Source organism: Ahaetulla prasina, chromosome 16 (assembly GCF_028640845.1).
Source record: "Ahaetulla prasina isolate Xishuangbanna chromosome 16, ASM2864084v1, whole genome shotgun sequence".
Lineage (NCBI taxonomy): Eukaryota > Metazoa > Chordata > Lepidosauria > Squamata > Colubridae > Ahaetulla > Ahaetulla prasina.
The window spans coordinates 14,356,799-14,380,840 of NC_080554.1; the positions used below are offsets into that span (position 1 = coordinate 14,356,799).

The 24,042-nt window shown below is 49.8% G+C and overlaps 1 protein-coding gene across 1 annotated transcript in view; it reads left to right on the plus strand.

Moving 5' to 3' along the window:
• The window catches only part of COL5A1 (collagen type V alpha 1 chain), a 240,437-nt gene that overhangs the window by 101,719 nt on the left and 114,676 nt on the right, over positions 1-24,042 (plus strand). The window contains exons 9-16 of the mRNA XM_058159325.1: positions 54-110; positions 5,338-5,379; positions 5,585-5,647; positions 14,053-14,127; positions 16,423-16,515; positions 20,309-20,365; positions 22,615-22,668; positions 23,954-24,007. Of these exons, the coding sequence (XP_058015308.1) occupies positions 54-110; positions 5,338-5,379; positions 5,585-5,647; positions 14,053-14,127; positions 16,423-16,515; positions 20,309-20,365; positions 22,615-22,668; positions 23,954-24,007 (495 nt within the window). The remainder of the gene's footprint in view (positions 1-53; positions 111-5,337; positions 5,380-5,584; positions 5,648-14,052; positions 14,128-16,422; positions 16,516-20,308; positions 20,366-22,614; positions 22,669-23,953; positions 24,008-24,042) is intronic.

Here is a 24,042-nt window from a genome sequence, read left to right on the forward strand (position 1 = left end):
CCTTGCATTTGTTATCCCACATGCCTGACTTGCTTTCTCTTCCTCTGGTGCAGATTGGTGGACCTCGAGGTGAAAAGGGGCAGAAGGGGGAGCCAGCCATCATTGAGCCAGTAAGTGTTCTTGCTTTGCAGGTTAAGGTGTGCTGCAGAACCTCACAGTTGAGACACCTACATTTCCTGTGGAACCTCCAGCAACCAGATCCAGAGTATTTAGTCTGAACCTTAATGGTTGCATTCAGAGGTGGGCTTCCCATACTGTAACAACTGGTTCTCCCAGCACCGGAAATGTGAGCGCATGCACGCGCACGCTTTCTTGGCTCGTGTGTGCAGCACCCACGCATGCATATGGCATCACAAAGCACGACAGTTTGCTCGTGCGTGCCATCCACGCATGTGTGCAACGTCAAAAACACAGTGATATAGGACGGGATGGAGGTCTCTTACGTGGAGGTTGGGATTCTTGCACACATGGGAGTGGGCTGGCCAAGGAGCCTGTGGAACCTTTTTCTTGGCTTATGTGGAGGACTCTGAAAACGGCCATTTCTGCCCTGTGATCGGCTGTGTGTCGAGGCCTCACTGGAAGCCCCAGCCTCATCTCAGCCTCATCTCAGGCCAGGACTCTCTCGCACTGATTGTTGAGAAGACGCACCATGTAGGTGTCAGTAGCACCTCCGTGTGACTGAGCGCCTCAGAGCCTTATGTCAGGCCAGCAGCATAGAGCCTGGCGTCTCTCCGTAAGGTTTCATCTTTCAGGACTGAGGGAAAGACCTCCGCTGGCCATTGAACCAACGCAAGCATAAAATGCGCTGTCCCCATTGACGATCCCTGCCCTGCCTCAGGCATGGCACCTAACGAAGGCCCCGTCCTTATTTGTATGGAGCCCAGAGGGCAGGGATTGCTCGGGTCTCCTGCGTGTTCTCTCCCCTCCCCCCCCCCCATTAAATGTCACCCTCCAGTGGAAGACATCTGCCACTTAACTGCCTTCTGCCACTATTTCCTTCGCTTTTGCCCAGGTGTGTCAGCTGATACCAGCTAGGCTCTTTTTAGACAAGGGTTTGGCACTATTTCAGAAGAACATGGTGTTCTTCTGGACCAGAGGCAGCCTGAGCAACAACCGGCAGATGCAGGAAGGATCACCTCCCAAAGCCACACCCAGAGACCACTTCCCTCTGTCCTGCTTCACTGTGCACTGTGTCATTGCTGTTCTGACCCAGCTCCCCAAACACGGCAAACCCTCTGAGGTGAACTCAAGAGATGCTTTTATTAGGAATGCCGGCAGCAGCCCCTGTAAAAAGTTTCTCTCTCACCACACGCTAACAAGTCCGTCCGTCCAGAAGATGAATAGTTGTCTGCCACACCTATTCATCTCCGCCCCCTGCCTTTTATCCCCAGAGCTAGGGTGGGGCTTCACTAGCAGCGGTGGCTCTTCCTTCGCAAGGACCGGCCCATAGATGTCCACTGCTCTCCTCTCCTCTGCCTTTTGTGCAGCCACATGTCAGGCAGTGGACCCAGCTGTTCCTCTTCTTCTTCATCAGCCACCTCCAGACTGGGGGCTGTTGACTCTCCATCTGAGGGCTGACGGAGGCCCAGGCTCTGCCTCTCTCCCTCTCTCTCTCTCTCTCTCTCTGCCAGCTCCATTCCCTCTTCCCACTCAGGTTGCCCTGATGCTGGTCCTGACTCCCACTCCTCCTCCTCTGATTCAGTTGCTGGAGGGGCCAGTGGCTGAGAGGCCACAACAATTGCCTCCAACTCCAGCCAGCCTGGGATGATGGGTACCACAGTCCAGCAGACACTGGAGAGCCAGTTTTGATCCACGGCTGAGACTGGGCGCTGGAAGCTTCTCTCCCCACCTGTGACTCTGGCGTCTCCGCACCTGCCTGTAGAGATGCCAGGGAATTCCAGGTGTGCTGCAGTCCAGCCTTTATCCCTCCTTTCCCACCATCTCTTTGGTAGCATGAACATATTTTTGTGAGCCTCGTGTGGTGGTGTGTTTGTTAAAGGAGTGGATAATTTCAACTCACTAGCATTTATTTTCAGCAACTTATTTCCCCCTCTCTATTTTAGCCATATAAAGCACATTTGGACCCCTGGAGGCATAATCGATCTCTATGGCAGAAATCCAGCTGACCACTCGATTGTTCTTTTTTTCTCGTGCAAATGTTTAGACTTTGATAGAAAGTACTTTAATCTTTTGTGCAGATAGAGAAAAGGTTTGTGATGCCTTAAACATCAAATTCCAGTCTTAATGATTTTAAGATCATTTCAGTTCCCAAACCCTCCCTTGGCTTCAGAGCTTTTCTTTTCTGCTGATTTTTTTGTGAGTGTTTGGGATTTTTTGGACAAGGCAAACAAAATTCTCACCTTTCCAGGAGTCCTGCAATGCACTGCCCACTTGGTTATTATGCCAGAAAGTTGACAGCTGAGAGTTCTCGCCAGCGTCTTCATGGCAGAGCAAGTGGAAACGAATTTTGCTTAATTGTCTATTTATTCATTTCTACAACTTCTTTGATGCTGTATGTCCAGAATATAATATAATATAATATAATATAATATGATATGATATGATATGATATGATATGATATGATGAAATGCAAAAATCAAATGATACACTTATAGACAATCAGTGCGAGGCTGCACCCTTCCTCATGATTTGTCCCTCAATGCCTTTTGGAGGAGCTTTGTTTTGCAGAGCTCTTCAAAAATATAATAGTCTAGGATTAAAATTGAGACGGTCCAAATCCCGGGTGCCTGGCAATGACATTTTGTCAGTGGTGGGACCTTCAGGAAGCCCGTTCTGTCAGATCTTCTTGGGTTCCTCATCCAGGAGATAAAAGAGAATTGATCCCTGGATGTGCGTATCACGGCCCACCCGCTTGGTTTGACCCATAAGTGCCTCCTACCTTTCTTCAGGAGCTCAAGACAGCATAGATAGCCCTCTTCCTCTTTTTTCCAACAACAACCTGGCAAGGTAGGCTGGGCTGAGAGAGGGTGATGCCACAGTTGAGGGTGGCTCTTCCTGCCTCCTTGGTCTCAATGGCTCCCTGGCTGCAGGTCTGGCTTTGTCTTTGCCTTGTCCTCCCCAGTCCAAGAGTGCTCCAAAAGGCTGCCCCTAATTGGGAATAGAATAGAATTCTTTATGGCCAAGTATGATTGGACACACAAGGAATTTGTCTTGGTGGGTAGGCTCTCAGCGTCCATAAAAGACAAGATACGTTCGTCAAGGAGCTGCTGTCTTCTTATGAGCTGCTTAACCAGGCCAAGAAGCGCCTGAGCAGCCGCACTCCCACAACCGACGGTCTTCGCCCAGGTTTACTGCTCATTCTCTGGTGGTTGGTGGTTTTCGGTCCCTTCCTCTGTCCTTAGTCTTGTTGGAGAACAAGATTTACAAGTGGGGGGGGGAGATGGAGGAATAAAGCTTCCCGAGACCCCCGAGCTTTCCTCCAGTAAGTATGGACAGGACTGCGAGGCAGGTGCCTATGCTTCTCCCTGCCAGGAAGACAGGCCCTCATCATCATGCAAACATCTGGAGCTCCTTGCCAAGCTCCGGGAAGTAAGCAAGACCAAATGCTGGCATGTTTGCCCGCTTCCTTCAAAGACCCCACTGTCCGTTATGGACAGTTGGAGGAGGAGCCGCCCCCACCTGTCTTTAGAGAGCAGCGAGCGTGGCCTCCCCTTGTCTCCTTGGAGGAGCTTCTACCATCAGCAAACTATCCTTTTCCTGGAAAGGAGCACTGGGAATGATGGAGGAAGGCCAGCACAGCTTCTCTCTAATCTTGGTAGTGCTAGAAGCCAGAAAGGACCAGGGTCTCCCCATAGTTGGACCTACATGAAGCTCTTTGTCCGGCAAAGATGAGGTGTGTTGTGTTCGTGAAGGGTGAAGTAGAAATACGGGTGGCATCAGTTGCTGTCTTACACTTCAAGGATCCTGAGGGTGCCAGTACGGAAGCTGCCAGGTGGTCCACCTTGCTCTCTGTTTGGTGGCTACTTAGGGTTCTTCAAATAACAAATCTGGATTTTCTGTGTTTGGAGGGTGTAGCCAGGAGCCTTGGGCCCCTGCCCGGCTTCCTGTCCTGCCCGCCTTGAGACGCTTTGGGTGTCAAGCCACAATTAAATAGGAAGGTATCCCTCTTCATCATCATCATTTAACAACCCCATAATCCCGTGCGGGGTGGAGTCTGGGCAACTGAATGGAGCTAACAGAGCGTTCAATGGCCAGATGCCCTTCCGGTCGCCAATGCAGAGTTTTGTTCAGCAGTTACATTCTCAGGATGCCCAGAGAGAGAAATATCTACCTCTACCCAGGATTGAACTCACAGCCTCCTGATCGTGAGGCGAAAACTCTACCTCTAGGCCACCACATCACTCTCTCTTCCCCATCTTTATTCCCAATAATGTTTGAGGCCTCATGGAGCTGGAGACCTTGATGGAAATAGGAATCTGGCCTCAGTTTGGCAGGGCACCCCATTTTTCTTCCGAAGCAGCTCTGTTTCTATTCGGTTCTTGTTGGCCTTCCTTTCTTTCCTGCAAGGCAGCAGCCCCTGGACGGTCTTAGGACCCTCCGACTCCCAGCAGATCCTTGGGGAATTAAAGGGGCCCAGGAGCCCCCCAGTCCTTCGTTGTGAAGGGTGCCAAAGGAAGAGGCTCCCGACAGCATCTCTGTTTGAGGAACAGGCCTTTCCTGAGGGCATCTTCAAGGCTTCCTCAGTTCCTCCCAAGGTGGTCTGTCCGTGTCCTGGGATCCATCAACTGGCCTTCACGTAGCCAGGGAAAGAGATGTCGGGGAGACCCTGGACCGTCTTCTCAATATGCAGATGTGCTTCCTCAGCCATTTCAGGGTCGGGTCCCTGGCAGCTCCCACTCTTCAGCTTCGGTCCTGCAATGCAGAAGCCAAAACTCTCATTTCTCACCGTTGCTTGAATTCACAAAGGGGAAGCCTGAAAAAACGCCTGGGCAGATCTGTGGGACAGGAGGACCAGGGCCTTCCTGGTTAGTGATCGGGGATTCCTGATGGTTGGAGGGCCCATAATGTCAGCTCATTTCACGTATTATTTCCACCGGCACCCTGTAGGACCTGAGTTCATCAAAGCTGGATTGGGGGCAAGCAGACAAAACTGGAACTTAGCTAAATTGTGGGGCTTGTCTTTCCCTCCCTCCCTCCTGTCCGTTTTTTCCTCTCGTGCCTGGGAGGCTTGTAGGCAGTGCTGGCAACGGGGGTGGGGTGTGTGTGGGGGGAGGGTAAGGCTGAGTGGGGTCGTCTGGAGGCAGCTGGTGCTGATATTTGGAACTTGGTGCTGTTCTGTGCTTTTCATCTCTTCTTCCTCCTCCTTCCTTTTCCAGGGGATGCTTCTCGAAGGGCCGCCTGGCTCAGAAGGCCCAGCCGTAAGTTGCTTGCCTCTCTTTGCCTTTTGGCCCCAGGGATGTGGATGGGTCTTCTCGGCTGTGGCCAGAGCAAGTCTGCAGAAGGCAGCTGCTTCCGTGGCTTCCCTCCCAGGTCAATTTGACCATGCAGAAGTAAACGGGTCCCTCCTGGGCTTCTCCCCTCCTTCCCTTGGAGCTGACTTTCCTTCTTTCTCTCCTCCCTCAGGGGCTTCCAGGCCCTCCAGGAACAACGGGGCCGGCGGGGCCAATGGGAGATCCTGGAGAAAGGGTAAGTTCTCTTGCAGGTAGGGTTACCTGGAGTGGAGGGAACCGTTGCATTCCCAGACTTCTAGCTGGGGGAGGTTGCAAGCCATTTGGGGGCATGTTATCCACAAGCCAGGCCTGGTGCTGATAGAAGGCACATGGGGTGCGGGGGGGGGGGAGAGACCCTTCCTTGCTAGAGAAAGAGAGAGGGAGAGAGGGAGGAAAAGAAAGAAAGAGCCTCCTATTTTCAAGGGCCTCTTCTGAGGTTGCAATCACCTGGAATTATGAAGCCCAGGAACAGCTGGCCAAAACTGCTACATAGACACCCCAGGCCAGTCAATAAATAAAAGGCTCTGAGGTATATTGATTAGCACCTTTTCTGGATCATGTCCATTTCATAGTGTGGACAATAAGTAGATACGATCTGCAATGACACATTATCCCAAAACGCAACTGGTTAGTCCTTGAAATACGCCATATATTTTTTCCTGAAGAATAACAAATCTTTTGTCGTTGTTGTTGTTGTTGTCATTATTATTATTATTATTATTATTATTATTATTATTATTATTATTATTATTATTATTATTATTATTATTATTATTATTATTATGGTTCACTGCACAGTCAGCCAGATGTTTGGACGGTATTTGACATTTTTATCCACCTACTGAGTCCTTCCCAAAGTCCTGGTTTCGGCAGATGTTAAGGTCTGATGGTGTTAAAGGACTTGTTGCAGGATGTGAACTGCCTTTTGCAATTGACTCATGATGATTTTGTCAATGGTGACAGTGCTCAAGGGATGCCCCAATTGTTTTTGGGATTGCACCCAGGGCATCTGTTGCAGGATACAGAAATGAGTTGGGGGCGAGCTGACTGTTGGGGCAAGTTAGTGGCCCCAAAGGAGGTGGTTCACAACTTGGGCGTCCTCCTGGATGGACAGCTGTCCTTTGATGAACATCTGGCGGCTGTCTCCAGGAGGGCCTTTTACCAAGTTCGCTTGGTCCGCCAGTTGCGTCCCTTCCTTGACCGGGATTTATTTATTTATTTATTTATTTATTAATCAAATTTCTAGACCGCCCTTCTCCCGAAGGACTCAGGGCGGTGTACAGCCATATTAAAATACATAGATAGACAATGAATTTAAAATAAATTTTAAAATGAAATATTTAGCCGGCCAATTGAACTAAAAATAATAAAACCAATTAAAATCAGTATAAAATTTAAAATTTAAAATTTAAAAGCTAAAAAATCTAATCCAGTCCTGCGCACCTGAATAAGTGTGTTTTAAGTTCACGGCGGAAGGTTCTAAGGTCCGAGAGTTGGCGAAGTCCTGGGGGGAGCTCGTTCCAGAGGGCGGGAGCCCCCGCAGAGAAGGCCCTTCCCCTGGGTGTCGCCAGACGACACTGCCTAGCTGACGGCACCCTGAGGAGTCCCTCTCTGTGGGAGCGCACGGGTCGGTGAGAGGTATTCGGTAGCAGAAGGCGGTCCCGTAAATAGCCCGGCCCTATGCCTTATGCACGGTCACTCACGCTCTGGTTACGTCTCGGTTGGATTACTGCAATGCTCTCTACATGGGGCTGCCCTTGAGGTGCACCCGGAGGCTGCAGTTAGTCCAGAATGCAGCTGCGCGAGTAGTAACGGGAGCCGCGCGTGGCTCCCACGTAACACCACTGCTCCGTAGTCTGCACTGGCTCCCTGTGGTCTTTCGGGTGCGCTTCAACCCACCGACCCGTACGCTCTCACAGAGAGGGTCTCCTCAGGGTGCTGTCCGCCATACAATGTCGGCTGGCGGCCCCCAGGAGTAGGGCCTTCTCTGTGGGAGCATCGACGCTCTGGAATGAACTCCCCCCTGGCCTACGTCAAGTGCCTGATCTTCGGACCTTCCGTCGTGAGCTAAAAACATACTTATTTATTCAAGCAGGACTGGCATAATAGTTTGATTTTAAATTGGGGTTTTATTAATATTTTAAATATTTTAAATTTAAATTTTAATTATCAGCCGTTTTCGTAATTTTGCTATATTTTAATTCGTTTTTAACTGTACATATTCTGTATTTTATTTCTGGCTGTACACCGCCCTGAGTCCTTCGGGAGAAGGGCGGTATAAACATTTAAATAATAATAATATTATTTAAATATTAAAATTTAATTATTTAATTATTTAAAATTTAAATAATAATAATAATAAATAACAGTGGTTAAGTCTGGGGTGTTGCATGGCTGGTGCTTGTTGGTTTGAATTCTAACATTCCAGAGCTTCTCCTTCTGCATTCCTTTGTTCTTGAATGGTGGATAGTTGCTGCCCAACTCTCCTTGATATGAAACTTCCCCCTTCATTTGGGGGTAAAAATGTGTGCGTGGAAGGCAGAGGGTTCTTGGGATGCAGAAATCTTCAGTGTTTCTCCTTCCAAGAGGCTATTTCCGGTGGTGGGTCCAGAATGGAGGAAAGAGGAAGACATATTGGCTGCTCATGAGGTGATGGCAGGAAGCCAGAATCTGCTTTCCTGCACACCTGCCAGACCCACATTGTCCTTAGTACAGTGCAGGATAAAATTATGTCCCCCCACCCAGCAAAGCTTCCCCTCCCACAACCTTTTCCCGAATGTCTCTTGCGAAGAAGCGCTCAGCACTTCCCGGCAGAGTCCACGGTTGGGACTGACTTTAGCAGCTTCATTTTCCTACTGCAAATTCATTTCAGTCTATTTCCATCAGCAGGCAATGTTGGGGTGAGGATGGGAAGTCAGAAAACACCCATCCTTAGCCATGAGATTCTCATCATTCTGAACCAGGTTATTTGCACACAAAGTTTCCTTAATCCAGTTCCTTTCCTTAGCTGGTCCCACAAGTGCTTTTTTTCCAAGACGCAACTGGACTTTTTGTTCTTTTTCTTTGAAGACATTTTGCTTGTCATCCAAGAAGCTTCTTCAGCTCTGACTGGATGGTGGGGAATTCCCTACATTGTGTGTTTGAGTGTGTATGTTGCCTCATGGATGCATTCCAATCTCCCCTCCTTGGGTTGCGAGATAGGCCGCAGCCTTATGGAAGAGGTTCAAGCCAGTGGTGGGTTGCTACCGGTTTGACCCAGATTGGGTGAACTGGTAGCACCGGCAGCGGGAGGTTCCGCTCACCTGGCTGGATGCTTCTGCGCATGCACGAGCGCCCACGAGCGAACCAGTAGCAACGGGATTTGAACCCCATTATTGGTTCAAGCTCGTTGTTGCATCATTTCATGTGTCATTCGGACAGCCTAAATGAGGCAACTTTACATTTAAAAGCAAATCATACGGGACAACTTTCTCCTCCATGCCTGCATTTAGTGTTTAGGCAAAATACAGTCCTCTACTCTGCACCCCCCTCCGCCCCTTTTGCTCCTCGCTCTGCCATCTGGACCCGGAGATAATTGCTGTGTTGGTCCTGCAAGGCAAATGAAGGGTTGGAAGCTTTTGATTCCATCTAAGGTATAATTGCTTTCTAAGAGGGCTTTACTGGGAGCGGAAGCCAAAGCGAACACACCCTCCCCGTCTCCAGACGAAATGCAGAAACCTGATTTTAGGCCTTGGAGGGCCTGAGTGGGCTGGCCTGAGACTCCCTCGGGGCCTAATATCTTTTAGCTATAAGCCTTAGCCAAGGCTTTGTTGGACTCCCAGGAAAATATGCCTGGGACGGTATAAGTCTCCTGCTCGAGCAGAGGGTTGGACTAGGAGACCTCCAAGGTCCCTTCCAACCCTGCTATTCTATATTTAATGTGTTTGTGTCCCTGTTTAGGCTCTTCAATTAGGCATTGACTAATTTATTAACTATCATGAACGCTAAAAGGACAGATTTAATCTGATTCTGCTATAATCAGAAGATTCAGCTCAATTTACGATGAGTTTCAATTGCACAAAATTCACTGGGGCGTTTCAGCGTTGGAATAAATGTGCTAGATTTTCTGAAATGCTTAATCTTCCCGGGAGGATGAATAGCTACCAGATCTGAATGGATGATGAAGGATTGTCTGGTTCCATAGGAAAGTTTTCCCTGCAGTCTTTACAGTAACCAGCAGAAGGCGCTGCAGGGTATGAAATGGCCCTTGAAAAGCAATTTGTTTTATTCCACCAAAGAACAGCAGGGCGTTTTGGGGTTTTTCTGGGCTGCCGGTTTCCTCTTTGAAGTGCTAACGGAGATCTCAATTCCTTATCATGCTATTTGATGTTGCTATTGATGTTCTTGGAGATGTTTTTGTTAGGAAAATAGAACGTTTTTTCCCCTTTCCCCTAAATGAATGTCAAAATGGATTAGACCAGGGGTGTCAAACTTGATTTCACTGCGGGCTGCATCAGGGTTGTGTTTGACCTCAGAGGGCTGGGGGTGGGCATGGCCACGGTGGGTGGGACACGGGACTCGTGTCGGGGGCACCTGTGGTGGGCAAGTGCTAAGGTAGGACTTCCCTGAGACCCTCCCCCCTTCTCATTATAATCTTCCTTCCTTCCTTCCTTCCTTCCTTCCTTCCTTCCTTCCTTCCTTCCTTCCTTCCTTCCTTCATCTCTCCCTCCCTCCCTCCCTCCCTCCCTGCCTGCCTGCCTTCCTTTTCATCTTTCCCCTTCCCTCTTCATTTCTTCTTCCCTCCCCTCTTCCCTTCTTTTTCTTTTTCTTTGTCTTTCCCCTTTCTCCTTTCCTGCCCCTTCTTGCATGTTCAAATGCAAAAGGGGAAACATTTCTCCTTTTGCTTTGTTTTTAGTTTGTTTTGATAAAACAAACTGCCAGAGAAAATGGAGTCTCCTCCCCCACCCCCAGTGCCCTGTTTTTGCTGGCAGAGGGCTGCAGGAGTCCGTTGTGGCCAAAACCGGGGTGCGGTGGGGCACATGAGGCCTCCCTGAGTTCTGTTATGCTGGCAGAGGCACCGAGGGCCGGTCCTTTGCTGTTTCCAGGCTGGATCTAAGCACCCCTCAGGCTGGATCCGGCCCGCGGGCCTTGAGTTTGACGCCCCTGGATTAGACCCTTCACTGGAAGCAGCTACGGAGGTGCTGCGGGGCTGAACAGGCTCCAGGAGCCAGCAGTGGCTGACCCCTCAGAGGCTTTTGGGGGCTTTCTCTCTCCAGGGACTGGGGAGCCCCTCCATGCTGTAGAAGCCACAATGGCCCCTTCACGTGCCACACTCTGGTCTTCAAAGCTACCACTCCTGCCCTTCCTACTCTGAGTGGTCGACAGACCATCGTTTGGCCTTGTACTCCAAGGACTTTGGAATCTTTGAAAGTGGCATTTTTGTTACACCCCGGGACAGAAATGCCCTCCACTTCTGAGGGCAGCACCCCTCTGTTTTGAAAGCTGTGGGTTGCACAGTGTGGTAGGTGGCTCGAAGAAAGAGATCCGGCTTTTTCAAAGCATAGCAGGTCCTGTTTGCGGATGCTGGCTTCTCTCGAGATCCGGGATACGATTTCTCAATATGCCTTCCTTTGTAAACAAAAGCTCCCCATGGCTTGATAAAACCTGCATCAAGCCGGCATGTTGTACAAACACACCTGGCCCTTCGCCTGCAGAGCTGGTGTAAAAGTTATATCTGCCGGTGGAAGCAACCAAACCAGCGTCTCTCTCGTGGGCTGTTTGCATTGATATTGTATTTGTCTGATGTTTTAATTCATGTGCCGTGTTTTGAACAAATTAATTTTGGGCCCCAGATTTGCTTTCAAAAATTGAACTGGGCCAGCCCGAGCTCTAGTGAAGCATTAAAAAGGTGGCTTACAGAGGAAAAAGGAAGAAGGTCTGGCAGCAGAAAAGCAGCCATGCCTTGGGCCTGGGGCCCCCTTCTCGCCCAGGGCAGCAGCAGAAGCTCTTGGTCTGCTTAGGGGGGGGGACACGCTCTAGCTTTGTTCTGGGGTGATTAGATTCACCCCAGAATCTAGTCTGTCTCACAAGCTGCCTGCCACATCTAATGAACAGCTGAAGGTCTGGCTAGTCTAAAGAAAAGGAGGATTAAGGGTGACATGATGGCAGTCTTCTAATATCTGAGGGGCTGCCACAAAGAAGAGGGTCTCAATTTATTCTCCAAAGCACCAGAGAAACAGGACAAGAAACCATGGATGGAAACTAATCAAGGAGAGAAGCAACCTGCAATTAAGGAGAAACTTCCTAACAGTGAGGACAATGAACCAGTGGAACAGCTTGCCACCAGAAGTTTTAGGTGCTTCATCACTGGAGATTTTAAAGAAAAGACTAGATAGTAACTTTTCTGAAATGGTCTAAGGTCTCCTGCTTGAACAGGGGGCTGGACTAGGAGACCTTCTAGGTCTCTTCCAGCTCTTCCTCTTCCCATTCCATTCCCTTGTATTCCCAATTCCCCTTCCGTTCCGTTCTGTTCCGTTTCATTCTATTCTATTTCATTCCATTCCATTCTATTCTATCTCATCCGGGCAGGTAGCTCAAGGGTGCCCACCAAATGGCAATGCAGAGGCCAGGTGCCTCTTCTCTCCTGCTGCCAACACCAGAAAGGCCACGAGGGCTGTCCCCAGGGACCAAGGGAGGGGCACGTCCCAGTCCCAGCTGCCCCACACAGCCCCTGGCAGCTGAGCCGCTGAACCCCCATCCCTGCAGAGGCGCCTTCAAAGCAGCGGTTTTGCTGCAGGAAGAGGGGCGCTCCACTTTTCAGACAGGGGGAGAGAGTTGAAGGGGGCTGTGTCCCTGGTGGGAGGGTGGATGAATGGAGGGTCACCTTGTGAAGCTGAGGGAGCAATCTTCATGCTGCCCCAAAGGGAGGATGCGCAGAAGGGGTCATTTGAGGCCACACGGTTGTGCATGAATCTCGCCCCCCCTTCCCCATGAGAAGGTCTCTTCCTCCTTCCCATTCCACAGGGCCTGCGTTTAAATTTGGAAATATAAGTACTTTTGTTTATTCGTGGAGTCCACTTCTGAACTCCATGCTTGACATAGAGAAGAATGAAACTCTGACTTTGGGTTTCACCAGTTAGACGGACAGATCTTTACAAAATGGCTTGTTCATGTTATTAAGAAAAAGCAAAAAGTTGTGATTTGATGTCAGTGCCTTATTTTACTGTAACAGAGAGAATCAGAAGTCAACTGACTTCTTTTTCTTTCTTTTTTTCTTATCTTTCTTCACTTTTCTTTCCTTCCGCCCCCCTGCTTTTCTATTTACTTTGTATTTTATAATATGTTATTATCCAATAAAAATGAATTGTAAATCCAATGAAATAGGAAGGAAGAGCTAGTATTTAAGTCATTTAAAGAGCAGCAACGATACCAAGATCCGTTACTGTTTTGTATTTTATTGACTGCTTTTTGAAGCCTTGTCTGAGCTATTGCTCCCAGCAACTGCCTCTCCCTTACAGCAGGGGTCCCCAACTTTCCGGCTTTATTGACCGTTTGGGGGGTGGTGTATGTGGGGGGAGAGGGGATGGGCAAGCACGCACGTGCACGCAACTCCATTTGCATGAGTGGTGGGCACGCACACCCCCCCACTTGTGCACATAGAGCATGCCCACACGAGCTTGCCTACTGCTCGCGCAAGTGGGGTTGCGTGCGCCTATACTCTCACCTGCCACTTCTGCGGCCTGGTATGGAAGGGCTCAAGGCCCGGTAGTGAGCTGTGGCCCAGCGATTGGGCCCCCCTGCCTTACATTGAGAGCCTCTTTCTTCTGGAATTCACATCCATGGAAGGCTAGGCTTCGTTCAGGGCCATCCTGGTGGTACATGAATGTGATCTCTCTCTGGTGGGTAGCCAGGCAACTGGCTGATGGACCAAGAGTCCCCAGGCGGCGCCACACTCCACACACTCTCTCTGCTGGCTACATTCACACTACGCCCCCTCCCCTTGATTTCACACTGTGCCCCACGGCCTAAAAGCCCCGGCAGAGCCGGGTTGGGGCAGCACGTGCCCTCCGTCAGGCATTGGGCACAGGTTTAAATAGCGATAGCAGATATTCTTTCAGTTCATGACAGATATCAAACACGAGGGGTGACATGTTTTTAAGGAAATCCACTTTTTATCATTTACTTTCTTCCTCACTTCTCAGTGCGACCTTTCCTAAAGGATCCAAAACCTGGCAGATATTTTGGTTCAAAGGTTTGGCAGCCCTCGAGGAAAAGGCAGCCCTTGGCTTTGGGAAAGGTGGCAGGGCTGGCAGAGCTCCCAGCTCGGGGCATTGATGGCGTCTCTTGGCAGGCAGTGGTTGAAGAAGGGCCGCCCAGGGCGTAATTTTCCCAGCACTCTCAGCTCCAGTGACCCCTTTACGGACCGAGTGCTGAGATTCATTCATGTGCAGGTCAACCAAGCAGAATTCCTGTGTTCACTCCAGATCAAATCCATCAGATTTTGACTGTTTGCCTAGAATTCAGATAGTGACAGGGTGGCCTCGGTGCTGCCTCAGCTCAGCCTGAATTTTTTGTGCCAACCTTGCCGTGTCCGATGATGTCCTTCTTGCTCTCCTTTGCCAGGGTCCACCCGGACGTGCAGGGCTTCCTGGCGCTGATGGTTTGCCAGGCCCGCCTGGGACAATGCTGATGCTGCCGGTGAGTATGACTGAGCCATTTCCAGGGCTTATGTCTTCCGTTGAGTAGCAACTGCAGACCCACTGAGAGCCGCGGTGGCGCAGTGGTTAGAGTACAGTACTGCAGGCTACTTCTGCCGGCTGCCTGCAATTTGGCAGTTCAGATCTCACCAGGCTCAAGGTTGACTTCCATCCTTCCGAGGTGGGTCAAATGAGGACCTACATTGTTGGGGGCAAGAGGCTGACTCTGTAAACCGCTTAGAGAGGACTGGAAAGCCCTGTGAAGTGATAAGTGCTATTGCTACAGAGGAAGGAGTGGGAAGGAGGTCATCCCTGAAGGAGGCGCATTCCTGCTTCGGTGGCTGTGCAGACAAGGAGTTTGTCTCAGCTGTGGCTTGGCAGCACTTTAGAATCCAAGAGGGAAAAGCCACTTTCCCCCCCTCAAGTCCAAAGCTCTGCACAGCTCTAAAGTGTAAGTAGCCACTATTCTGGGTTGGGTGGGGGGAGGTGGCTGTGGCATTAGAAGTCCAGAAGCAGAGGTCCACCTCCAAAGGCTGCTGTAAGTGGGGTCTGGTTAGCCTCCCTCTGTGGCCAAGGATGCTGTAAGAGCAGGGAGCCACTTGCCCTGTGGGATCCCTTTGATCCTCCTCACCTCTGGATCTTCCTTGTTCTCCAGCCCCCTCTTTGTCTCCATGTGTTCCTCTTGAACGTTGAGATGAAATTGTTTTGAAAACCTGCATTCGTCCTGCATAGTGGAACTAGCAGGAGCATCAGCTACAAGCCCTCTCAGTTCAGACCTCTGTCTTCTGACTTGACTGCGCCGTTTCTAGGACTGTGTCTCATCCATCTACCTGTTCATCCGTGAACATCTCTGCTCTATTTCCACACGTGTTTGAAAATAATGGTTGAAACCATCACACAAATAGGCGTTTTGAAACATTTTGAAGATTTCAGGGAGACCTCATCGCTTTCTTCCAATACTCGAAGGGCTGTCACAGGGAAGAGGGGTTGACTTAATTCTCCAAAGCAGCAGAAGGCAGGACAAGAAGCAATGGGTGGAAGCTCATTAAAGAGAGAGCCAACATGGAACGAAGGAGAAATATTCTGACAGCGGAACAGCTTCCCTCCCAGAGTTGTGGATGCCCCATTCCTGGGGGTTATGAAGAAGAGATTGCGCAACCGTTTGCCCAGGATGGTATAAAGACAGGAGGTTGCGCAAGGAGACCTCCAAGGTCCTTCCAGTGTTGGAATTCTATATTGTAAAATTGTATTTCTCCTAACAGCATATTTTATATACGTTAACCATAAAGGCACTCCATTTTTTGAGATGTCTGAATGTTTTCTTGAGCTTCACGACATTCAGAGACGTGGAACTGTGGGATCCCCAAATTCGACCAGGAAATAGGGATCAGAGTGAGGGGATTGCAAATCCCGATGTTGCTTCGGAAGCTTCGGTCAGGGCCAGCCGTGGGCAGCCAAAGGGCTCTGCGCCCTCCTTGTGCCAGAGGGAGAACCTCACCATAGAGTGAAGTGAACGCTGCAGCTTGCAGAACCAGCAGCCAGCAAATAACGGGGAGAAAACTTGGGAAAGGAAACGCTCTGGAGAGGGAGAGATTATCCTGACTGATGCTCCTGTCAAGGCTTTGGCTCCTTCGGGGGAGTTGAGGAGGAGGAGGAGAAAGACAAGGAAGGTCACGCAAGGTTTCTCTTTTCCAGCCAGCCGCCTCCATTTGGGAGGATACAGCTCAGGTCTCGGCCCTTCTAAGTGAGGGTGGTTGGGACTCTCTCAGGCCCCCTTGTCAGCCCTCGCAACCAGCATAAAGAGATCCCGGTGGCCCAATTCTGTGGATCAACCCCAAGGCCCCCCCCCCGTTTCTTCCTGTCCTGGCAAGTGCTGCTGGGGGCTTTCCCCCCCTTTTGCCCCTTCCGTGACTGTTGAGTTGAGAGAGACTTCAAGGCTCCATTGTGCCATTGGAGGAACACGAGGAGCATGAGGGAGGGTCTCCAAGGATCTGGGAATCAGACCTCAGCAGGTGACTGCTGGCTCTCCTTCTCTCTACCCCTTTGATGGGTGCCTGGCTGCACCCTATAGGTCGGCTGCCCGAGGGCTGACATGCGTCTGGGGTGGAGGGTCCCTCCCTTCTTGTTTTGTGTGGGGCTGGGGGCCTTGAGAAGTGCTGGAAGAGGAAACCCTCTCTTACAGCAAGATGGCTGAGTAATTGTGATTCGCAAAAGCTCTTGGTCTTCTTTTGTGTATGGTTGTGTTTGGTCAGGTTGCTCAGCCGAGCTTTGACTCTCTGCTCTTGCTCCCTTGCAGTTCCGGTTCACCGGGGGTGGAGACGGGGGCTCAAAAGGACCCTTAATCTCCGCCCAGGAGTCCCAAGCACAAGCCATCCTGCAGCAGGCCAGGGTGAGTACCCAGGGAGGGCCCCACAGGTTCTCCGTGGCCCTGGAGATCCAGCCAGATTCACTTAACAACCCTGTTTGTGCTCACTTAACAAGTGCAGTGATTCGCTTAACAGCTGTGGCAAGGAAGGTTGTAAAATGGGGCAAAACTCATTTAACTGTGTCGCTTAGCAATGGAGATTTTTGGGCTCAATTGTAGTTGTAAGTCAAGGACTGCCTGTATGTAGCCTTGAGCCCCCCCCCCTCGCCCCCCTGTGGATGCTTAGTGGGAATGGGGGAGGGATTGAAAGCACCCACTTCTGGCTCAGAAACGGTGCTTTGTTGTTACTGGAAGGCTGTTTCCCTCTCAATGGCCACACAGAGTCAGCAACCCATGGCTGGTTCAGCATCCCAGGTCACGGGTCGTTTCTGCCACGTGGAAACAGTTCTGACTTGCCCAGGTCCCCCAAAAGTCTTTGAGACCCCACAGTTCCAGCTCAGAGTGAATTGCACTTTTTTCTGGAGGTCCAGCATCAAAACGCCCCAGGGTAGCTTTGGGATGAGCCCGTTCCTTCTTGTACCAGCTTGGATGCTAGCTGCCCACTTCATCATGTGGGACACTCCACTGCAGGCAGGACTGGGAAGGTGGAGGCTGGTGTGTGTGTGTGTTGGGGGCAGGCAAATGGCCCAGCTGAAGTCAGGGTCGGTGGTGAATCCTGCCTTTTGCTCCCTGGCCCCTGGGGGCCCTGGAGGCTGCCTTGCTCTTGTGGTGGGTCCTGGCTGGATAAGGAGGAGCAAGATCCAAGCCAGTATCTGCATTCATAGGGCAGATTTAATCTTGTTTGCCTAATAAAAAAAATGAACCAATTGGGTTAGTTTTTGGGGATGACCAGGCTAGAGGAAAGAAGGACTAGGGGGGACAGGATAGCAGGATTCCAGTATTTGAGGTGCTGCCACAAAGAGGGAGGGGGTCAACTTATTTTCCAAAGCACCAGAAAGCAAGAAAAGAAATAATGGATGGAAACTAACCAAGGAGAGAAGGAACCTAAAAATAAGGAGAAATTCCTGAATGTGGGAACAAATTAATCCCTGGAATGGCTTGCCATCAGAAGTTGTGGGTGGTTCATCATTGGAGGCTTTTAAGAAAAGACTGGACAGCCACTTGTCTGAAATGGTATAGAGCCTCCTGCTTGAGCAGGGGGCTGGACTAGAAGACCTCCAAGGTCCCTTCAAGCTTTATTCTGATTGTTTGATTGAAACCGAGATGAGCACAGCACCCTAGAGCTGAACACAACTGGACAGGGAAAGCTTTACCTAAGTGTCTTGTGACTGTCCATAGACAAGAATGATTTGAGCTGCATTGCAACCCCCTGAATCCTCACCAGATGGCAATATTGACTTTCCTATGTCTTGGCTGCCATCTAGTGGGCATCTGGATATTGTAGGTATTTCCAGGTCTGTTATTCATAGACCTCCCAAGGCAGCCATTTATACACAGGAACCTCCTCATTTAGGACGGTGCCCGTAGGGTTTTCTAAATTTCCGTGGTTCCCCCCTTAGCCCAAAAAGCTGGCTTGCTCTATGCTGGTGCATCTTGCAGCCATTGGGCCAAAAGTGGTCGCTGTCCAAATAATAGTTCCACATCAAGCAAAACTCTTAAGGCAAGTAGATTCCTCAAAGAATAGCTTTATTGGAAATATATTGACACAGATCTGGTGAAAACCGACTCTAAAGATTCCTGCGGTTTTCACCTAGTTAAAAGAGAAAATTTTCCCACAATTTCAAACAATCAATCAATCACATGGTTCAATCAAGACACTGTCTGTTGACTTCACTCCTTCCACCGTCCAGGTGAGAGAACGTCCTTGGTTCTCAAGAGAAAGTATTTTGTTTTGTCTACACAAATCCTCGATCTCTAATCTCCCCTTCCTCTCCCCCAGCTCCAGTGTGGCAACACTGAAGCTCCAAGATGGCTCTGGTCAGGTCAGCTTCAGGGTTGACACTCGGGTGGGTACATGTGATCCTGCTCCTTGTGGGACAGTCCTCACATGCAGATCGGACGTGCCCAGTTTAAAGACCCACCTGCACCTTCTTCCCTGATTGGGGGGCTGCCTATGATTTTAAACCTGGCCTTAAGCCTTGCAGCCTTTTGGGAAATAATGCATTGCCTTGAATTTTGCTCTGGAAGCCGAGGTGTTTTTTTTCTTCTTCTTCCTAGCTTTCTCTTTTAATTGGGCAGCAGTTAAAGACTCAACTCCCCTTCACTGCCTAATCGTTGTTCCTATGACTTCCTGGGTCTTCTAGTTGCAGGCCTGGGTGGGTTTTAATTACAGAAGGAGATAATCACCCGTCTTTTAAGGTATTGAATTCAAGCAATGGAACAAATTTGTCCCTGCAAGGTTATAAAACGTGGACAGCCCCATTACCTACACAAAGATTTATTGACTCTCGTGGAACTACATGACTTTTTAATTAGTGGGTTTTTTAAAAAAAATAAAAAATAAAAATAAAACACGACAGTGACATTTTAAGTTGTTCGTGTAGCGATATAAAGTCGTTGTTAAATCATTCCAGATTCTCCAACTTCTCACCTCCTACCTCTCTATCTGGTTCTGGGAGATCTCTCTCTCTCTCTCTCTCTCTCCTAGAACCAGAGATATATATAAAATCTTCTTATTTTGCTGCACTGAGAATATGACTGTACTTGCCTTAGGGGGAAGCTCAGATGGGGCACTTCACCCTCTTGCACTTCAGAAGTAAATCTCAGGGGTTTTCTTGGGAGGAAATCCCCACAAAGATTCCTTTGCCTCTTTGACACTTAGCCCACTTCTTAGTGCTGAGCTTGCAGAATGCACTGATTCTGATGACAGAATCGATCTGATCCCTCTTCCTGGCTGAAGCGATTTCACTTCACAGGCCAGGTTTGCAGCATCCTCAGAAAAACTAACCAAGGTTGCCTGTTACCTGTAGTGCGAATGCTTTTAAGTGGCCTGTGTGTAACACATGTGAATAGCAGGGTGGGTGTTTATATGCTGGTTGGTTTCATTCAGTTCTGCAGAGCCTTGCACAAAATGCACAGCCAAAGAACCACCTGAGGCTACAAGAGGGGATATTGGACTGCCCTGGACAAAGTCCAGTCCTAGTACAGCAGCCCCCTCCTCTCCTCTCCTCTCCTCTCTCCCTCTCCTCCCCTCCCCTCCCCTCCCTTCCCTTCCACTCCTCCCTCCCTCCTGTCCACTCCCCTCCTCTTCCCTCTTTCCTCCCTTCCCCTCCCTCCTCACCTCCTCCCTCTCTCCTCCTCTCCCCTCTCTCCTCTCCTCTTCTGTTCCCTCTTCCCTCCTCTCCCCTCCCTTCCCTCCCTTCCTTTCCTCTTTCCTCTTTCCTCTCCTTCCTTCCTTCCTTCCTTCCTTCCTTCCTCTCTGTCCTCCCCTCTCCTCCCCTCCCTTCCCCTCCTCCCTCTCTCCCCTCTCCGCTCCTCTCTCCTCCCTCCCTCCCTCCCTCTTGCCCTGGGTTCCCCTCCCTGAACCCCCGTCTAGCTTCCTGCCTGTCTCTTCCATCATCTGGGTAAAGATGGCTTCAATGCTTCCTCTTGGGCACATCTTTTTATTCCAAATTGTGGAGAACTGCTTGTCCCTTGTCCCTTATACCTGAACCCCCCTCCCCCCATTCCATCCCCCGCTATCAGCAAGAGGCCTCCGACCCAGATGCTTATCGCCACCAGTGGGGCTGTTGAGGCTGCCAAGAGGGTCTTTCTTTCTTCTGGATGGCTCTCCAGCCCCTGGCAGGGTCCCTCATGCCGCTTCTCTCTTTCCCTGCAGCTGGCTTTGAGGGGACCAGCCGGCCCAATGGGACTGACCGGAAGACCAGGCCCCATGGTGAGTAAATCCCCTTTCCCACAGCGCTGGGCACCACTTTCCATAACTTTGAGGTGAACCAATGGGCTTTCTATTTTGGGAGGCATGGGGTACAACCTGAGCCCACAAATCACAGGGCCTGAAGGCATTGGGTCATTGGAAGGTAGCAAAAACCGCATCATCGGGTCATTCTTAATTTTGTGGGGCTGGGTGGGACTACATGCCTGGAGAGTAGTAACATTTTAAGTGTTTCATGGAAGTGAAACAACAAATGTGGGTCCTATTATTCTGGTGTCAAGGGACACCCGTTTCCCGAAAGATCTGCAAACACTCTTGCACGATGCAACCACACGGTCCAAGAATGATGGTTGTTGGAAGAAATATCCATCTGGTTCAGTTCTAGGTGGGGAGAAAAACACTGGAAACCTGGAGGCTGATTGGAAAGATGGTTTATTGAGGGACAGAACCACATGGATTTTAGGTCCTGGGCAGCTGGCCACATGGAGTTGAGAACGAGGGTTATTGATGCCCTCTCTTGGGCTTTGCCCTTGAGCTTCCTGTTCCTGTGGCAAGGACATGTATTCTATTGCTTGCTGTCAGACTCCCATGGGCCATGTGGAGTCATGTTTGGTTGAAGCTTGCTGGGTGATGCAATGTCCCCAGGTGATTTTGCAATGCAGTGAGCCTGGCTGCTAGATAATCCTATTATGTCCTGGAGGGCCATGTCTCAATCCCATCACCCTGGAGCTGAAGGCCTTTTGTCTTGTAGACAGGCTGGCCCAGTCCTGCTGGGGCTATTAAGAAAGGCAGGGGCTGCTTTCCAAGAGCGTGTTTCTCCTTTAGGGAAATATAATATTCTGCCTTCTGTAATATTTCCCAAAATATTTCATTCTTCTAGCCGGGGTGACTTCCCTCATGGTCTACTCACATCAAAGGAACCGTGGTTCGACTGTTCACACCAATTCAAACTTTGTCCCAGTTTGTTAAATAGTTTACTAGGATGGAAGAGAGACGTAGAAGCAGGCAGCACCAGCAGGCGCCCCTTAGCAGCCCTGGAATCCCGGAACTCACGTGTGTTTTGAAGGTTTTGTCACTGCCAAAGCGGTGCCAGGTTCTCACTGTTTTGTGTTTTTTTGTTACCCAAATTTCTTTGCAAGAGTGCAGGGGGGCTTCACCGTCTGGTCACAGGGGATGTAATGCGATCCTGTCCTTGCAAAAGGTATTCAGAGAAACAGTCCCAAGCTGGAGTTGGTTCACGTATTTGCTTTCTGCAGTTCATGTCAGTGTTTGGCAGAAATGTTTACATTCTGCCACATTATGCAAGATGTCGAATTCTTTAAGAACTGGATAATGATTTGCCTTGGATAAAACACCTTTCTTCCCTGACTTGGGACTGCAGTTTTGGACAAAGTTAGTGAAGGAGTCAGGAAAAAAAGTAGTTTTGGGGGCAGGAGTTGGAAACTGGAATAAACTCTTGCTCTGAGAAAAATCACACACCAAGGGCGGATTCCATTGAAGGTTAGGTTGGAAGGGCCCAACCCCTCCCTAGGCAGGGATGCAGCGTTACTTGACATGTGGCTACTAGTTTCTGTTTAAAGACCCCCCCAGCCTATGGTGTCCTCCCCTCTGTGGGCAGGATGCCTTCCCTGCAAACAGCTCTTAGTGTTGCTAAACCTAAATCAGCTTTCTGGTCATCTAGTTGCCTGTTTTCCCTCTTGTCTTTTGGAACAACAACAGTTATCACACGGAAGGCAATTATTCAGCCCTTTAGATAGTTGAAGCACCTATCGTGCCTTCCGTTCCAGCCTCCTGTTGACTCTCATTACTTGTCAATAGTCATTATTTAGCAGCTTGAATCCTATTGAGTTAATTTCCCTAATGCCTGTTGAGAATAGAACTTAAAAGGGTAGATTCAGCAGCACATCTTTAAGATGGCTTTTTAAACTGAAAATGGTGTGGGCTAGGTGAGCCTTGGGATTCCTCCCCACTGTGTTTCTGCGATTCTTAAATCCACATCTGAACCCCTTGGAGGCTTCCCGCTTCTCCTGCCTGGATGCAGCTGGACCCTTGTAGACCCTTCGGAAAGCGAGTGTTTTCTATTGGTTAAAAGATTTGCATGGTAGAAGATGCTCCTTGGTGCTCAAGGCCAAATAGAGCGGCTTTCTTGGTCTGCCATCTTAGTGGTCCTCCCACCTCCTCCCACTTGGCCTTTGGACACCTAAAGATTGTTTTCCTGATGTGTCTTGTTAACAGTGTTTCTTTTCACCCAGGGACCCCCAGGTGGTGGAGGGATCAAAGGTGAAACAGGAGACATGGGACCTCAGGTAGGAATGACTTGCAAAGTGGAAGTGGTCTTTTTGTGGCCAGTCTTGTGGGGGATGGTGGGCGGCTCTGCTTCGCTTCCTGAGTCTACTGAGTTTTGATTGAGAAGCTTTATAAAATTAACCATTACCTCCTTTTAATGACCCCATAATCCCTAGCAGTGTCTGGGTAACTAAATGGAGCTGAGTGTTTTAATGGCCGGATGTCCTTCCTGTTGCCAATGCGGAATTTTTCTTTAGCAGATACATTCTCAACGTGCCCAGAGAGAGAAATATCTGCCTCTACTTAGGATCAAACTCACAGCCTCCTGATTGTGAGGCAAGAGCTCCACCGCTAGGCCACCGCACCACTCAAGCTTTCTAAAATCAATGCCAGTATTGAAGCAAACCCAGCGCTTCCCCAAAGGTTCCCAGGAAACTGTGTTTTAGGCATATCTCCCAAAGACCATGAAGCACAATTGCTCCGTTTGGGGCATTTTTATTTTTGTGTAGTGTTTTATGGGTGAGCACCTACGCTGTCCCTACATCCTGATAAAAAGGTGCACTAAATTGCCAGCACACATTTCCTCTCTGAAGGAGCTCCCCCCTCACCAAGAGACATTGGGGGTCTTCCCTTTGGGGATTAATGGGGCAAGGCAAGGTGGAGCATTCACACCTGCAGGCCTTGCCCTCAAGGGAGTGTCCCAGAGATACTCCTCTTCTTTCAGAGACAATTTTCTTTTGTCCGATGGGAGAATTTTGGGGCATAGCTCTGTTTCTTCGTTAACTTTCTTGAGACTCTTGAATTTTGCAGTCATCCTCTTTTAACCACCCCATAATCCCTTGCGGGGTGGAGTCTGGGCAACTGAATGGAGCTGAGTGTTTACTGGCCGGATGCCCTTCCTGTTGCCAATACAGAGTTCCCCCCCTCCCAGCAGATATATTCTCATTGTGCCCAGAGAGAGAAATATCTGCCTCTACCTAGGATCGAACCCATAGCCTCCTCATTGTGAGGCTCCACCTCTAGGCCGCTCACTCTTGAATTTTGCAGTCTGCCAAATAATTATTCTGGGGAGACGCAGCAACACGATGCCAAGCTCTCTCCCCCAGGTGCATGCTGTCAATGCACCTAGTAACATGCTCCTCCTGAGCTTCCTTCCCTACCTCTCCATCCTGTGGAGGGCCTGGGGTCTCATGGGAGGTGAGGGTCCTCTGGCCTTTCCTCCAAGCCCTCATGGGCAAAAGAAAAGAACCAGGTTTCCCCCCAAAACCTCAGCTTCTGATTCTCCTTTGGTTCAATTTATTCCAGGGTCCACGAGGGGTTCAAGGCCCTCCGGGTCCATCGGGGAAACCAGGACGGCGGGTAAGTACACTCTGAAATGCTTGGTGAGGCCTGGG